Genomic DNA, 16,972 nt, shown 5'->3' with positions numbered 1-16,972 from the left:
CAAGCCACTGGCACCAAACCCTTCTATTAGAAAACAAGAACCTCAACAGAATTAAAGCCCTGTTTTTAGTGGGCACTGCTGGGACCGCTTTGTGCAGAAAAGTAAGAATTTGCAGTATTTCCTTATTGGCTGTTGCAGCCGAAACCCCTCAAGATTTGGCAACAGCCTCTGCAAATCTGCGAAAATTCATATGTACATAACAGAGCAGCTGCGGGAGCACCGCTCAGCCCAAGGGTCAAAGGTGGGGCCGTTCATAGGCTATCCTCATGTCATGGGCTGTAACAAGCACATTTCTAGCAAAAATAGTTGATGGTTTCATCACCACCGCTGCTCATGGGCATGCCGGATGACTGGGCTGACACTAGCCCCTGGTATAACATAAACCTTCAGTAAACTACTTGTCCTAAAAACCTACGCAGGCAGTAAACACTTGGTTCAGCCCTGAAGCTCTCGTTCGCCTTCTTGCTGCTGGTTTGGGAGAACAAAGCAGCTGGGTTTGGCCCCAGGGGGATCCACCAAGCTCCTGTAACAGGAGCACCCCTGCCCAGAAGGCACCCCCTGACTGCCCAAACACCGATGGCCAACGCTCAGCCCTGTGAAGGTCCCTCTGCGGTACCGAAGCAGCACTCGGGATGCTCAGGAAGGGGTTAACGCTGCTTGCAGCAGTGTCCTGCCCTCCGGGTACCAGCAGCCAGTGAGTGTGGCTGCGGGTGACGTAATGCCTGGGTGGCTGCAATGCCTGGGTGGCTGCGCAGGCTGCACAGCCCATCCCTCCTATGCTGGAGATGTCAGGGACCCCGCGATGCACCAAGAACCCAGGGATGTGTTGGAGACCCCGGCGTCCTCTGCCAGGCAGGGACCAGCCCAGGACCAGCTCAGCTACACCCACCGCCCCTTCAGCTGTTGTTTTTCCCAGCTGAACCCCAGCCGCTCGGCACTTTCCAAGCAGTAAAGATTTTAAATGATCATTATCAGCTTTTAAAGCACCCTCAGCGATCGGGGGGGTACAGGGACCGGTGCTGTACAGCTCCGCGGGGCACAGCCTCCCTGACCCGCTGCTGCCAGCACTGTGCGGCACTTTTCAGCTGGGAAACTCCTTTTGGCTCTGGGACTGTCCAGGGTCTTGCTCTTTGGGTTTGGAAATCCCCCTGCGACAACCCCATTTCTAGGCAAAATGTCAAGGACCGGGTAGGGTGCCCCTCTGGTGCTGCCGGCAGGTCAGGATTTATACAGGCTGGTTCTGGAAGTTTTGCAGAAATGCAACTGAAGGTCCAAATTGCAATTGACAGGTGCAACAAGAAAAATGCTCCATTTTTCCCCCTCCATGTAATATCTCCTCCAGTAACAGCCTGTAACCCAAGTGGGTCCTTCCAGGCCTCTGGAATAATGTAATCCTCTAAGGAGAAAGTGATTCACTCTTCTTTGATGTGATAAAAAGAGGAAAACAAGTGAACAGGAGGCACTAAACAGCCATCTTGTTAAACCCAGACAGCTTTTCCAATTTCGTTTCTGAGCTGTTTATCACCATATAAAAAGCCTGATACTCAGCAGACTAGATAAAGACCAGAGTGTTGATGTCCCTGCCTTTCTCACGTTTATATTCCAGCCTAAATCTCACTGAGATTTAGCTCAACAAATGAATTATTTAAGTCTCAACTCTGATTCAGTGCCCAGAAAATTATTCTGATGTAGACCGGAGAAGGGACCTGGTAAACAAGCGCTCGGGTGCAGTGTTGGGGAGCTGCAGAGCAGCGTCCACCTTCCCGAGGTGGAGGAGAGGACGGGCACCATTTCACAGTGGGTTTCATCTGCACAACTTCTGTGCAGAGGAAAACCATGGCTGCACGGACAAACAGGGCTGACCGAGCAGTGGTTTGCTGGTTGGAACAACAAAACACAGATGTTTTTCTGGTTGACTAGACAAAAGCAGCGTCTGGGCTGAGAGCAAAATCACACAGAGTTGCTGATGCTGTGGGAGGATCTTTGTTTTCCTTTCCTCCTTTCCTCTCTCTGCCATTCAGACTTAACAGTGGCATCAAAGGCAGCAGGAGGGGGCTCTGACCCTTCTGGCTTGGAAACCCAGCAAAACACGGCAGCTCCCGGCCCCAGGGCAGCTGCAGAGGATGCTCGGGAAGCATCTGCTCCCCACAGGTGACCAGGGCAGAGCCAGCACCAGCACCCATGGATGCTGCTCCCAGAGCACCACTATCCTACCTGGTGGCCCCTCAGAGACTCGTGTTGCATGCCAACCCTCTCCAAACCGAGCCAGCAGGTTGCTAGTATTCTGCTCATTTCCATTTAAGCAATACATATCCTGGAATTGCTACTAGGGAAGCTAGGGACACTTGAGCGTATGTTTTCTGGATATAAAAAGACGAAAAATGTTGCTTCTTTATGTAACTTAAGCCAAGCTACTAACGTTAAAGCATCTGGAATTAATTATCTCAGCCAGATAATGTTTCCACAATTATTTCAGTAATGCAAACAGCTCCACTTGCATTTGTATCTACCTACTAATGGGGAGCAGAGACAGGCTGTGAGCGATGGCAGCAGCTCTGCACCTGCCATGGTATGAGCAGGGGCTGCAAGCGTGAGCCACAGCACATCAGGAATTGGCCAAATCCCCCCAACCCTGCTGCTAACGGAGCTGAGCATCGGAAAGCTCAAAATACAGATAAGGGCACAAACATGACTGTTCTTGGGATCAGCACGGTGCCATCGCACGGGTCTCCTTCCAGAAAACCAACCCAACGAAAGCAAGGCTTTGAAGCATCGGGAAGAGCAGCATGCAGCCTTCCCTAATGTGTTTTGGATCACTGCGCTAACGCTGAACCCCGAAACACATGAGGACAGCTTTGACACTGAGTTGTTCGCAGCAGCGCACAGCCCGTCCCACAGAACCAGGAGGGCTCCATCTGCCTCTTGCACCACCCATGTACTGCTAGGCAGGTACGCTTGGTTTCCTGCATTTTCCAGATCTTCTTCATGTGCATTGAAAAAAATCACCTACCAGCTCTTCTCCACCTCACCAAGGTCCCAGGAGCATGGTAAAGCTCACTTTCCAGCAATGCAGGCTTCACCTAAATTCAGCAGGATTATCCACAGCAGCACCAAGAACCGGGCAGCTATTCCCACTGTCGGGCTGTCCTGGTCCTCCCAGCGCTCTGAAGAGCACTTAAGAGTAATGGTTTCTTGTATTGTTCAATGCGGACATGAGGTGCACTAAATCACTAAGAGGTGATTTAATTCCTGCTGCGGTTGCAAGCAGCAGCAATCAGATCCGCTCCGGTTTGCCCGGCTATCGGCTAAATTCATGGTTCTGGATGGAGAGCGGAGGTGACGGAGCCAGATGCGGAGACTCCCGAGGCTGTACCAAACCAAGAGCCGTAAACCTCATTACGGAGCAACGGGAATCAAGCCCGCTCATTCTATACATTTACTGCTGAAATACACTTGACTTTCTGTGCGCTTGATCCAGTACAAACCACAGGCATCCACTGGGAGGATTAGCAAACATTTAAAATAAAAGTCCAAGTGGCTCGGTACTAGGTAAGAACAGCCTGGATTAACACGTTTCCCGTAGCAAACTAATAAAGGTGAGGACTTGCTGAAAGCCCACACGAGAACTTGTCAAGCAGACTGTAAAATAGAAATGATTACAAGTAACAGACAGAGTAAATCACACTTAACTCCTTTACAAAGCGCTCCCAGGCACTGGGCACGAGCTAACAACCCTCTACAGCGCCGATACCACCTTTTGCACTGCCCAGACCCCCTGAGCCACTGAGCCGCTGCTGCCATAGAGGCGACTCACCCCATCCTAAATCAGATGTCTAAAAGACCGCTAGGACAGACCACCCTGCAAACAACCCGCCCCTCCCCACTGATGCAGGGACAAGGGCTGCCTGAGCAGATCCGAGTGGAAACCTCCCTTTCCCAGCGGCAGGGCTGCAGAGGGAACTCCCTGGTGTCACATCACCGGGTGTTTTCCTGCTGTCCTTGATCGGTGCCACTGGCCAGCCCTGAGCACAAGTGCTGCCAGGGACCCGCAGCTCAGCCTGGCCACCCTCGCCGCAGCCAGGTGTCACCCCAGGGGTCCCCGAGAGCGCGAGGTGCGCGCAGGAAGCAAGCTTTCCTCTCCCCGTGCTCCCATGTCCCAGGGCTTGTGATCTAAACATTTAGGCCTAGGGCAGTTGGGTTTTCCATTTTTCATCGGAGCAGAGTCTCAGATCTTGAAAGGGAAGCGTACATGTGTTTCTGAGGCATACCAGAACCGAAGCATATTTAAGGGCAGGCAGCCACAAAACGGGGATAACTGACCCAAGAAATGGCCCTTTGTAAAATCAACAGCATGCCATCTGCAAGCCCCACACTCCCACGTTTTTCATGGTGAGCTGGAGGGAAGGAAAAAAAAAGGAAAGAGAGAAAAAAAAAAAAAAGGATCATGTTAAAAAAAAAAACAAAAGCTCTGCTCCAAAAGATACACAAATTGCTGCAGAATCCTGCCTGCCCCTTCTGCAGCAAAGCCCAAGGGAAGCTGCTGATGAGTCAACAGCCAGCCTGCGTTGCCGACCGAGGAAAGGAAGTCCAATCTCAACACTCGAGAACAAAGTGTGCTGGTTCATACAGTATAAGCTGAGAACGAAGCCTCGGAAAGCCCTCCCCGGGCTGGGAGCCGTGCTGCTGCAGGGAGACAGCCTGGCCGCCATCCAGGGCTGCCGCCGCACATGGAGGAAGAGGGAGAGGTGAAATCCAGGCATTGCTGGGACATTTGCATCGTGCCACCCCGCTGTCGGGCCAGCCTGGCCACAGCTCCTCAGTGCTACCATGCTCCGCACCACAGCAGAGATCGCTCCCAGCGTTATTTTCTCCCTTTGCTGGAACTGCTCCCTCCTCGTGCTGGGTGTTCTGCATGTGGCATCCAGCCCTGCTGGGATGAGCCAAGGTGTCCCCCACTGGGAGCAGAAGGGAAGAAGGACACGGATATAGTCCTACACCCATTACTGGTGCACCAGTTAATTCTTCTCCCTGCCCCCAGTACACTCGCCTCCAACACTGCTCGCTGCTCGCAGGCCCACTCTGCGTGCCTCCTCTTGCTGCCTTTTGCAATGACACCAGTATCGCAAAACCATAACGTGAACATCCCTGCTGACAACTCTGCACCCTCTCAAAGACCAGCTGGGCCTCCTGGAGATGTTGGGGCAACTCGTTATGGGACTGGAGCCCACGAAAGGAGATGAACGCCGGGCAGCTCTACATCGCAATCCGGGCAGGGCCAGCCCCACTCCAGCTTGACACGTGCCCAGCAGCACAGCAAGGAACTGCTTTACCTGTACGTGTGGCTGTTGGAGGAGAGGGGCCAGAGGGGACCCGAGGGAGGAGGATGCGACAGCGACACAAATGCCGCGCCGACGTGGCAGACGGCGTTTGCACTGGTGCCACCGCCATCACCGAGCTGGTACTCGCAGAGGTTGTGCCTTCCTGTTGCCACAGCACTTTCTGTTTTCTGTTAAAACAGGGCTGCAGCAACGATGCAAGTATAGATCTGCGACGCCAAGAGTACCTGGGAAGCCTGCCAGCAAGAAGCAGCCTTCCTGCTCGTCCTCCCGCTGTGTGCAAATTCACAGGAAACAGAATCTACAGCACATACTAATGTGGCTTAATGCAAGATCCAAGAGCCACCTCTAGATCCTGCCCGCATCCCTGTCAGCCTGGGGAAGGAGCTGCGTGCCAAAAATGTTAAATCATTGAATAAAGGAGGAATTAGAGCCCATACAGGTGCATAAAATCCCATGTAGGTGCCACTGCTTTAAGGAGCGATGCTCTGCGCTGAGTGAGCCCAATGCACCACCATGCACACCACCGGCACCGCCACCAGTGGGTAGGAATGAGCCTGGGTCGGGTCCCTGCACACCTGCTCTGCAAACAGATCTTCACAGCCTCCTATGGGCATCCATGGCAAACCAGCAAGGCCCACTTTCCTCTTGGGTGTATCACAGTGTGACTCTGGGGAGACAGAGCTCATCTAAAGCTTCTCTTTCCCAGTTACAACAGGAGCGGTACCCACAGCCCCGATGCTCCAAGGCTGTTGCAGTAACTCCTCCTGCTACTTCACCTTGCGTAATTCTTAAACTCAAGCTGTGCCAAGATGGTCCAACACTGCATGCAGAACCCAGCTGTGTCCCACACTGAACTGGGATCTTGTACCTGGTTCTACACTGACTCACAGTAGGAAACTCTGTGCCTCAGTTTACCCGTTTGTAAAATAACTGCAGAGGTCACGCAGGAGCTGTAAGGCTCATCTCTTGTTCTGGAAAGCCTGTGGAGATCCTTCGGCTACAGGCTCTAGCAGAGGTGCAACGTACTGTCATCACTGGGATGTAGTGTCATCACCACCCACATCCCAGGGCGGGTGACCTGGAGATGCACAGGCAGAGGATGCCAGCTTGCCGCTCCCTGCCTGTCAGAAGGGAAACTCGCCTCGACATCTCATTCCCCTGCTCTCATTTGACTGCAGGCAGCTTTTCTCGCCACGCTGGAACCCTTCGAGCTTTGGGCAATTCTCAGGCATGTTACTGCACAGAATAAAACCCTCCTGAGTAGTGATGAGCCAGAAATGATGGTGGAGAGGACACGGCTGATCTCCTGTGCCGTCCGATAACCCTGGTGTGCGGGTGGCCACCAGCAGCATCTGTGCCTCCTGGGACACTGAGCCAAGAGATGCTGCACCTCTTCCCCCACTGCTTTCCTTGCAACTGCCCTGCAATTTGCGCTAACCTAGAAAGGACCCCCGAGTTTAAGGTGGCTCTTAGTGGAGGCATTTTGAGACGGTGGCTTTCTGGGGAAAGCATTCCTTAAAATACAGCTCCTTCCTTCTGCTTCATCCCCAGCTTTTGACATTTTAGAGCTCCAGAAAAATAAAATGTTTGAAAAATCTAATTTTCAGCTTTGGAGGCACAAAACCTAGAGGCAGGCTGCGGGTAGGAAGAGCTGGTTTCCAAGCGCCCAGGCGGGAGATGAAAAGAGCAGCAGCAGCTGCGTACAAGGCACCTTTCGGAGGGCGAGATCCATCTCTGGAGTGGGAAGCGACTCTCGCACCCTTCGCGGCAAAATCTGCTCGCTGCTGATTGCTCAGCCCAGGAACCAGACCCCTGGGGTCGCAGGATGATGGGCTGAGTATTATTTTGCAGGCAGGGCTTGCCTGCTCTCCAGCTCCTGGGGCTCTAGTGGCTTCTCCCCTCCCAGCCTCCCTCTAGGAATTTCACATGGAAATGGCTGTCAGAAGTGACAACACTGGGACTGGATTACCACCGGCATCCCTCCCCTGCTGCCGCAAACCTAAGAGCAGGATACTCAGTCACACCACTGCATTACACCTTTGAGATGAGGGGGAAAAGCAAAACGCTGCCCCGACAGCAGGGAAGAGCGGCAGCTGCTGGGTTCCAAATTTCCCAGTCTAGGAAAAAATCAGCGCTGGGATTTTTTTCAGCAGAGAAAGGAATTTGGATTGCCTACCTCTGACACAGGGAGGATCTGTTATGTTTATGTGCAATATTTCGTTTGAGTAGGGAGAAAGGAAAGTTCGGAAGCAAAGGGGGAAACCGGTGCAGAGCCCACGGAGCAGCAGCCGCAGGGTGACGGCGAAAGCAGCAGCTCAGGTGGGACCAGCGAGGTGCCAGCTCACTGCTGCCAGGATGGAGACAGGAGTAAAATTAAAGCAGTTGAACTATGGAGGGGAACAGAGTTGTAAGGCCTTTAAAGGCTGCTCTCTTTAGGCAGATGAAATACAGTCATCTCTTGTGAAAAAATACTTGACATTTCTCCAAAGGAGGGCAAGCTGCAAGAGGGAGTTGTCTTAACACTGGAGATACGAAAGGGACTGCAATCTTCATCTGTCCTTGGCAGTCCGAACGCTGCTCTCTCCATCTCCGACTCACACCAGTGGCCCAAGTGGGAAAACACTGAGGATGCTATCAGAGGCAGGGCTGCTCGGGAGGAGCGCACCCGCCTCTGCTGCTCCGTCTGGTGTGCGTGCGGAGAGATGCTGTCCTGATTAAAAAAAATCTGGCAGTGTCACCGTTTGTCCCCCTGGGACGTGCATCATGGCCACAAACCAGGTGCAACCATTAACGCTGCTGTAAAATGAGCTCTTCATTCCACTCACATCGCACTAGCGAAGGCAAAATATCCTGAATGGGCTTCGGTCCGAGGACAAAGCCCTTCAGGCCGTGCTCGCTGTCTTGCCAGGAAAGAGAGATGGTTCAGGCAAATGAGACATGGTGCAGGAGAGACAGGCGGAGCACAGGAGGGGCAAGACCTCTGAGGAAGCTAAGGCTGTGGGTAAGGAACACGATCCCGCAGCAGCCCAGGAGGAGCAGCCTGGGATGAGCAGGGCACGTTGCAACCCAGAGGGGCTGCAGAAATCCACCTGGGATTAGCTGAGAGTGATGGAGCCGCTGAGTATCTTTGAGAGGTTGCAGAGAACGAGTCAGATTTCAGAAGACAACGTACATTATCTGCCTTTAAAAAGACAACTTGGGGAAAACCACTGAAACACATAAATAAGCAATCTGTATGAATGCACACAGAAAATAACACGGGGCAAGAACCACCTGACATGGGCTGGGACCTCTTCAGTGGGGGCATAGGAGATGAGCAGGTGGGACCCATCTGGACTTAGCAAGGCTTCAATACTACCTATCAGGACACGCTCCCCCGTGTCCATGGGCTGTGCCGAGACCTCTGCAGGGCCAGGCCTCCTCGCGCAGACATGGGGTACGCTCGCTCGGTCTGCTGAGTTTAACTTCGATGAAGGGGAAGTCATAAACTGTTAGGAGAGCAAGGCTTGAACTCAAAACAGTGTTGAGGAACTGAAGAAAGAGCTGGAACTATTGCAAGAGGCAATTCATCAAGGATTATGGAATAGCACCGAGCTTGAGAATAACCAAATGAGCAGAACAATCCCCAGAACGAGGAAATTCTCCAGAGGAGGATCTGACAGTGGAAGTGAAACCCAAGCTCAAGGTGAGTGGGCAGCACCAGGCTGTGGTGGGGTGTCTGATGTCCCCTGCGAAGCCTGTGGGCATGTCCCTGTGGTGACATGGGCAAAACCAGGGGAAGCCTGGAAGACTGTGACAAAAACTTTCACAACTCCAGAAAGCATTTGAGAGAAGCTTAAAATGAATGGATCTGTTCAGTCTAGAGGAGAGAGGACTGAGGAGACATGATAGAGGCCCAAAAAAATGTGAAAGACATTGGGAAAGGGCTGGTGCCGAAGTGGGACAGGGTGGGATGGGGACCTGGAGGGGACAACCTGCACCAGGCGTGCTTTAGGAGCATCTCTGCGTGGGAGCAGGCGGCACAGCAGAGCTGCCCCAAAGACCCCCAAAACCAAGGGCTTAGGGAAAAGCAGAGGGGCACGTCTGCAGCCTACCCCACTCCCCAGCAGCCCCGGCTCAGAGGTCTGGGATGCAAAACCCCATCCGACGGGACGCCGGGAAGCAGTGCCCGTGGGCAGCCCAGCACCCCGCTGTTCAGGCTGGCTTTACATGGGCACCGCCAGCCCAGGCAGTGCCGAGCTATCATTTTTCAGCTGGAAATAGCACCAGCACGAGTCCTCAGCTGGGGAGCAGAACACTTGCGAGTCCAGACTGCGGTTAGCTATCAAAGACAACTAAAAAAAGATATTCCACACATAGGTGGTTTTTTTCCCCTCTCTTTTTTTTCTGTTTGGGGTTTTTTTTTTTTCTCCCAAGGATTAAATCAACTCAACGGCCCCCTTTACAACTTCCCTTTTGATGTGTTCAGACTCATTAAAGTTTCATTTCTTTCTCTGTTTTCCCCGGGGGAGGAGGGGGAGCGTACACAAAAGTTTACTTCAGAAGCGAGGTTGGCAGCTGCAGCAGCAGCTGCTCTTGCTGTGGGACAAGCGGAGCCTCCGCTGGGCTTCACACCCTGCCCAAATCCCTCAGCAACACGCACCCTCCCGCAGCCGCCCCGCTCCCACGCGCAGCCCCAGCATCACGCCGGCACGATGCTTTCACGAGCGCTTTCGCAGGATGTGTGCCCAGGGTCCCGCGCCACGAAGCGAGGGGTGCAAGAGCTGCAAAGCCCCTGCAAGCCCTGTGGGTTTTGGGGTCCAACTCTGCAAGTTTTGTACGCGCTTGTTGACTTGCAAGGTCCCTTCCCGACCCGCCCAGTTCCCCCCACCAGCAGCCCCAGCCTTTCCCCTGCAGCTTCGGCCATCGCCCTGGGATAATCCCCTGCGCACAGCGAACGGGTTGCAGCTCCCCCACGTTTCTTTTCTGCCCGAGCAGCTGTTTTAAGTGTCTATTTTAAAACTCAGTTCCCTATTTTAAAATAGCTAATGAGACACCGATCTAGGCTGACAGACGTCGTCTCTACAAGGTCCAGGAGATGCTCGTCTATTTGCTGGGCTCCCTTTCCCAAGCCCCAAATCTTGGCATGCCCATCACGTTTCCAATACGCACAAACAAGCTTACATGGTAAAGAGGGAAGTTTTTAATTTAAGGACCAACTCCTGCACCCTGGCCGTGAAATACCAGTTGCACAGCCACGTGTTTCTAGATGGAGATGTATCAACCAGCCAGACAGAGGCTGACGTTCTGAGTGGTTTTCTGTTGGTATTTTTTTTATCCTCCCTTTGATTTTATCAGGTCTTTTTAAAATTCCCCAAACAAGAGAAGCTGGCCTGCCTGGCACGGCTCCTCGCTGCCGCCCGAGAAAAGCTGGGCACGTACGAGAGGGACTTTCAGAAAGCAGCTGCCCATGGCAGGGCACGGTGGGAGGTCCCCGTGCATCCCCTTTACATGCTCTCTGAGATGGTGCGCACCCCACCAAGGCAGAGGGTCCCCGGGGAGGTGACCCCGCTCGCTTACCTGACCACGGGCTCGGGGATGGCCTCGGCGCTCGCTGGCACCTGGACGCCCTTCTCCCACTCCTGCCTCCAGGGATCGGCCAGGACATAGTACTCGTCAGGGCTGAGCTGGAAGGAGTCGGGGATCTTCATGGCCGTTATCAGGTCCGTACGGAAAACCTGCATCAGAAAAAAAAAACCACATCCAACAGGCAGGGCTCCGGCAGAGTCTGGGTTCATGCGTGCCTGGGGAGGGTGCCCGAGGGACAGCGTGGTGGATGCCTGCATCCCCAACAGCACGGCTCAGGGTGTCACTTTATGTGACCTCCAGGGTGAGGTTTGGGCAGGATTTGGGGAGAAAAAGGTGCACAGGCAGGGGCTGCCCATGCTTGGCCCGAGCCCCCGCAGCTGCAACCCCTCCAAGGTGCCCTAGCCCAGGCAGATGTGAAATCCAGCCACAGGGTGCAACCACAGCCAAGACACGGACTGAAAATTAGTACTAAGCTAGAGAAATGACAGTCTGCTTTCTCTTAGGGGATGAATGTTTTAACATAGCAACACAAATATCTGCTCCAAATGCCAAGGGATGTACAGCAATTGGGCTTCTCCACATTCAGACTTGCTGGGGGAAATGCTGCTTTCTTTGTTCTTGGCATGAATGAAGATGCAGGAAACACAGAGCCACATCATCACCCTGAGCATCTTCATGTCCCATCCTGTCCCCTCACTGCCCCGAGCACCTTCATATCCCCAATGCATCACCTCACTGCCCCAAGCAGATGCGGCCAAAAGCAGAAGGTGTCCCGTCAGGGCTTGATTGCTCCAGTGGTGACTGCACACCGAGGAGCAAAAGGCAAAATAAAGCCAGGCTGGGTTACCCTGGAGCTGGAAAATATCTGACTAAAAGGTGATGTAGGTGCCTGCTTACACCTCTACAGTCAAACACATGCAGATTTTTCCTGACCCAATAAACCTCCTGTGAGATCTGACACTGGACCCCTCCTCTGCGAAAATCCTCCAGCCCCTCAGACAGTGAACAGGCTCGCTCTCCATCTCACTTCTGGCCCTGCAGCATCTTCCCCCAATACACTACGATAAAAACTCATTCAAAAAAATCCCTCACAGTAAATCAGGTTTTCCTTCCAGAGGGTTGCCTGACAGCAACGACTCGAGCAATCCAGCCTCTTACAGCATAAAAATAAATTGTAAATGAAAATGGATGATTTCTCCTCTCTACCATCTGCTATTAGCTGAGATAATAACTGACGGTGCCAGCAATCATGCCTGGACACCATCTCGCTCAATCCTCTCCATCTCTGCTACTTCTGTGTCACCTTCTGCGGGGCCGGGACAGATCCGGACAGAAAACACCTGATAGAAGCTGTTTAATCTGTTCAGAGTCTATTCTCCAAATTGCTTTGTCAGAACCACAATAAATGATACAATATGGTTTTACACTTTCGATACAAAGGTAACCACTCTGGAGAGTATTTGGGAAACCAAATCAGCTGAGATGGAGGAAACGAGACATTAACTAAGACCACTGAGACTGGTATTTAGGTCAGTTTGTTTAATCCTCAGAGTCTCAGCTGCTAACCCAATTAGAGTTAAATACAATACATAAACAACCTTTTCTATGTTGGGACCTCTTTGAATTTTACTGGTACATTCCTCCTGAAGCATCGGCTTGGAGACATTTTTGACTATGTCTATAGAAACCTGATTTGAGTTGGCCAGACACAGTCTGAGCGCATCCTTCAATAAACATAATTAACAGCCTACATATTACAGTCAGAATTAGGCTCAGTTTGAGAAAGATCAGGTTCCTTTAAGTCTCTAAGTGCTACAAATTCACGGTTACAGATGCCACAGTAACCTTTTAATACGCTGCCAACGTGAGAAATTTTAAAAAATATATATTAACATAGATGTTAATTAAACAAGGGATATGTGAGATGTCATAGCCCTTCCAGTGCTGTGTGTCTGCACGTCAAAACAAGCAAAGTAACCCCCCTGTAACCCCTGGTTTTCTAAAACACAGTGTACGAATATGCCCCATTCTTGACACCCCTGGTCACAGCTCAGGGAAACATCGCCGTTACCTCGTTACCCGGTGCAGATAACGCAGATGAGGATAACGCAAACCTGAGCGAGCCTCCCTGCCTCGGACTGCTCTGCTTTGGCGGACAAGATGCTCCCCCCTGCCTGGACCACGCATGGTCGAGGGCAGCGCCGGGGGCCGGCGCCACCTCCCTGCTCCAGCCACCAGCACCAGGGCAGAAGCATCGCAGCACATCTGCGTCGCTCCACTTGCAAAACTCTTACAGAAAACACTACTTTGGAGACACTCGCTCTCGGGATTTGTGGGCAAAGCCAGGTAGGAACGCTTTCCAAAGGTGCTGGGAACCCAACAGGTTTTCAAAACTCTCCGGACTGGACCCTGCTGACATGTAAGTGCTCTGTACCTCCCTCACCGCCAACTCAGTCACCTCGTGAAGACACCCCCTTCCACGCCGCAGGGTGCAGGAGCGTGGCATCACCCCTTCGTGGCATGCAGATACACACAGTTCCTCCACGAGCCTGCCCAGGGTGGTGCTGGCAGCGCAGGCAGGGCCCCGCAGGCAGCACAGGGCAGCAGGCACGCTCGCGCTCCCGCTGCACGGCACACGACCTGGCAGCCAGCACAGGAGCAGCGATGGGGGATGTGGAAGTGCCCTTTCCAGGGCAACTGGCTCCCAGGAAAGGCCAGCCATGTTGCTAATCTGCCCTGAGAGGTGTCTCCCCTCCCCGGGGCGCTGGCACCCACAGCAGCAGCGCCCTTTCCAGAGCCTTACCCCAAACAAGGGTTCCCACTTTCTTTTGCAAAGGCAGCACCAGGCAACAGCCTCAGAGGTGATGTGCCCCACCACTTCAGTGTAACACCAGGGGTGGGTGGCCACGGTGGATTTACGTCAATGCCTGGCCCATGCCCTTCCTCCTGCCGATGAAGAGGGAGATGAATGAGCCCGCACTGACATGCCCCACGTCGAGCAACCGGCCTGGGAAGGAGCCAGCAGCGCGGCTGGGGAGCCCTGGACCATCCCCGCAAAGGGCTGCTGCCCACGGGCAGGAAATAAAATGGCTCCATCCGATCCTCGTGTCAGAAACTAAACGCATTTTGCTTTGCTTATAGCCATTACTTAATTTCCTTAGCGCTCTTGGCTGTTTGCTGGGGTCATGGCTTTGGCGGTCCAGGCGCCCCAGCAGCATCCCACAGGCAGCTAGTCATGCATCCCACGCTGCTCACCGCTGCTCCGAACCAGCAGGACCAGCCTCACCAACGCTTCGAAACATCCTCGGCAGATGCAAAACCCTCTGGCAAACCGCCGCATGTACCTCACGGCCTCCACGCTGGAAAACACAGCCCTTGGTATAATTTTTCCCCCCTGCATGGTGTGGATCCCAGGCTTGTGTTTTTCTACATTAAGTCTTCCCCAAATTCATCCCTTCTGGCTTTTCAGCTCACATCGGCATAGAAGCTTAGTTTTAATTTTAAGCCAAATAAACACGATTGTATCTATTTCCCTGAAGATGATAATGCACATCGCAGGCTGGATTTGCAATCTCACTACTTCATTTATTTAGACCTTCTTGGAAAACAGATAAGCTCACCCATCCGACAGCGGCACGCACGCCCGCACTTTATCACAGCGATGCCTGTCTTTTCATGAAGAACTGGAAATGCTCAAATTATTAACTATCAAAGCAGAACACTTTAGAAATGATAGAACGGCACAGAAATTGTAAAGGAAAGCAGATCAGTTGTCTGGAAATCTCCCAACAGCTAATACGCTCAAATTGTAATCTAAATGTCTTTTTGTTTTGAATTGTCTGGGATTAGGGTTGGGAAAAGACTCAATTATTCTACTCAAACTCCTCTGAATTATTTATGAAAACCAAATAAAAGATAAATTGGGCACTGATGAACTGAGGACCTGGTGGTGAAGAGAAAGTTGGGTACCAGAAAACAAGCAATTTTCCCTCAATAGGAGTGTTTACTGTTTCTCTCCGTCCGCAGGAGCTGACAAATTGTCTCCGAGGCCAAGCTGCCCCGCTCCCTGCTCCCCCCGCCACCGCCGCAGCCCTGGCCAGGCTCCGTCCTCCCCTTCCAGCCTGGCAGCAGGATCCAGTTTATTGCCTATTGATCTGCCAGCGACAGGGAAGGCCAAACCAAGACGTGCGCTTTATTACCTCTGCTCACTCATGAACCTCAGGCAGGTTTCGGCGATGCTCGGGGATGCATCGCACCGATGCCCAGGGGCCAGCCTCACCCATGTGTCAGCTTTAAAGATGGGGGAGGGGGGTAAAAAGAGCAGGAAATTGCAAAATCCCAAGATATTTTTGCCTTTGTACTTCCAAGCAGGGGTACGGGAGTGGGGGTCAGCGTGCTCGTGCAGCCTCAGAGCCCTGCAGGAGAAAGGCGCTGGAGAAAACCTCCCTCTCGGTCCCTGCTGATCCCAAAGCCGCAGGGGTGAGCAATGAGGAGTGTTTCACAGCAGGGCACAGTAAGGAAAAGGAAAAACTAAAGGTGTCCAACGTTCCCCCGGAGCTGCAGCAGGGAGGTAAAACTTGAAGCTCCTGCTGGGGGCTGCACCTCTTGCTCCCCCTTGCCATCCCTGGCACTGCTGGCAGGACCATGCCTGCACCCCACCACGGTCCCACTGACCCACCGCCACCTGCCCACCGAGCAACAGAAAATGCAGGTGTCTGCGGATATTACAGTGATGGATAGAGTAAGTATTGATAAAAATACTCCTGAAGACACCACTCCTCAGCACAAGTGTACCCAACGAGGCGGCAGCAGCAAACCATGAAGTACTGTACAAAAGCAGCAATCGCTGTAGCAGCTTCCTTCACCTCTGCCACCGCCGCCGTTCCCAAAGCAGCCCATCGGCCTCGCATCTCAGCTTCCCGGCAGGCTTTCCTGCTCCCATCCGTGTTGCTCATACACGAGGTGGCAGGTTAATTCCCAGTGTGATCACAACGACCTCACGTCACAGACCAGGCTCTACCAAGAGCAGCCCACGGAGGACACTGACCTCCCCCCAGTAGCTCAGGCCACCAACGCAGAGGTCCTGCCACTCCAGCTGTCCCACCAGACCAGCTGTCTCATCACACACACGGTCTCACCCAGATCTTCTTCTGTAGGAAACAACCTCTAGGCAATTATTGCTCCTTGGACCAAAGAACTACTGGGCACTCACAGACTCGAGCTCACCCCTCCTGTCCCACCCACCACCACTGCCAGCCACAGCCTGGTGCTGTGGATCCAACTGCTCTGAGCTGGCTCCATCTCCAAGGTCTGCAAGCCTTTAAGTCACCCTTGGGACTCACATCCCACCAGCCAGGCAAGCCTATATTACCGATGTCTACTATTTCCCCATTTCCCCATCCTTTCTGCCCACCAGTTTGCAGTGTTGGACTGACTGTCTCCCAAGGACAGCTGGTCCCAGCCGTCCAGGAACGTGAACAGACACTGGGACACCAAAGCCACTGCCTTCCCCAACGATACATCAATATTTTTTGCTGTTTCTGCAATTTGCTGTTGTGAAGCAAAAGCTGTATTGATTTTATCTCTCAAAAAAAAAAAAAAAGATCCCCCCAAGCTAATTAAATATAACACATCTTCCAATTTTCACATCCTAACACTTTACCCTTCCAGCCTGGTAGGGGAAGGATGCTCCTGTGGTTATGGCAGAGACCTGCAAGGCAGGGCTTGGATTCAGCTCCTCCTTCAGCCACCTCATGCACCGGCCATTTCACCTTGCAGAGGACCTGCTGCTTCACCCACCAGATGCAGGTGTGCAGCGGTTCCCTGCACCCGAGCCGGCTGGTGGGCATCACCAGGAGCTCTCGCAAGGACCAGCATCCATTTGTCCAACGCTTGGACAACCTCAGAGAGAAACACCTAGCCCTGGAAGGAGATGCCATGCATGCAGTGCCTCGCTGCGACGGGCACGCCACGACGCTTCAGGAGCCCTTAGCAAAGGACTCCCAGGCTGCGCCGCTTTGCAGCGGCATTCCTCCTCCTCCACGGCCAACCAGCCCCTCTCCGAG

The 16,972-nt window shown here is 53.0% G+C and overlaps 1 protein-coding gene across 4 annotated transcripts in view; it reads right to left on the bottom strand.

Annotated features, from left to right (window-relative positions):
- The window catches only part of JADE2 (jade family PHD finger 2), an 83,921-nt gene that overhangs the window by 49,988 nt on the left and 16,961 nt on the right, over nt 1-16,972 (bottom strand). For 3 of the 4 annotated variants that reach the window (XM_064458322.1, XM_064458320.1, XM_064458323.1), the window contains one exon: nt 10,899-11,056. In XM_064458322.1, the coding sequence (XP_064314392.1) occupies nt 10,899-11,056 (158 nt within the window). Of the gene's footprint in view, nt 1-10,898; nt 11,057-13,710; nt 13,854-16,972 lie in introns of all 4 variants that reach the window. The other variant, XM_064458324.1, reaches the window with a different exon arrangement.

This window comes from Phalacrocorax carbo, chromosome 8 (genome assembly GCF_963921805.1).
Source record: "Phalacrocorax carbo chromosome 8, bPhaCar2.1, whole genome shotgun sequence".
Classification (NCBI taxonomy): Eukaryota; Metazoa; Chordata; class Aves; order Suliformes; family Phalacrocoracidae; genus Phalacrocorax; species Phalacrocorax carbo.
Note: the sequence above shows the minus strand (reverse complement) of the source record. Positions and strands in the feature narration are given on the sequence as shown.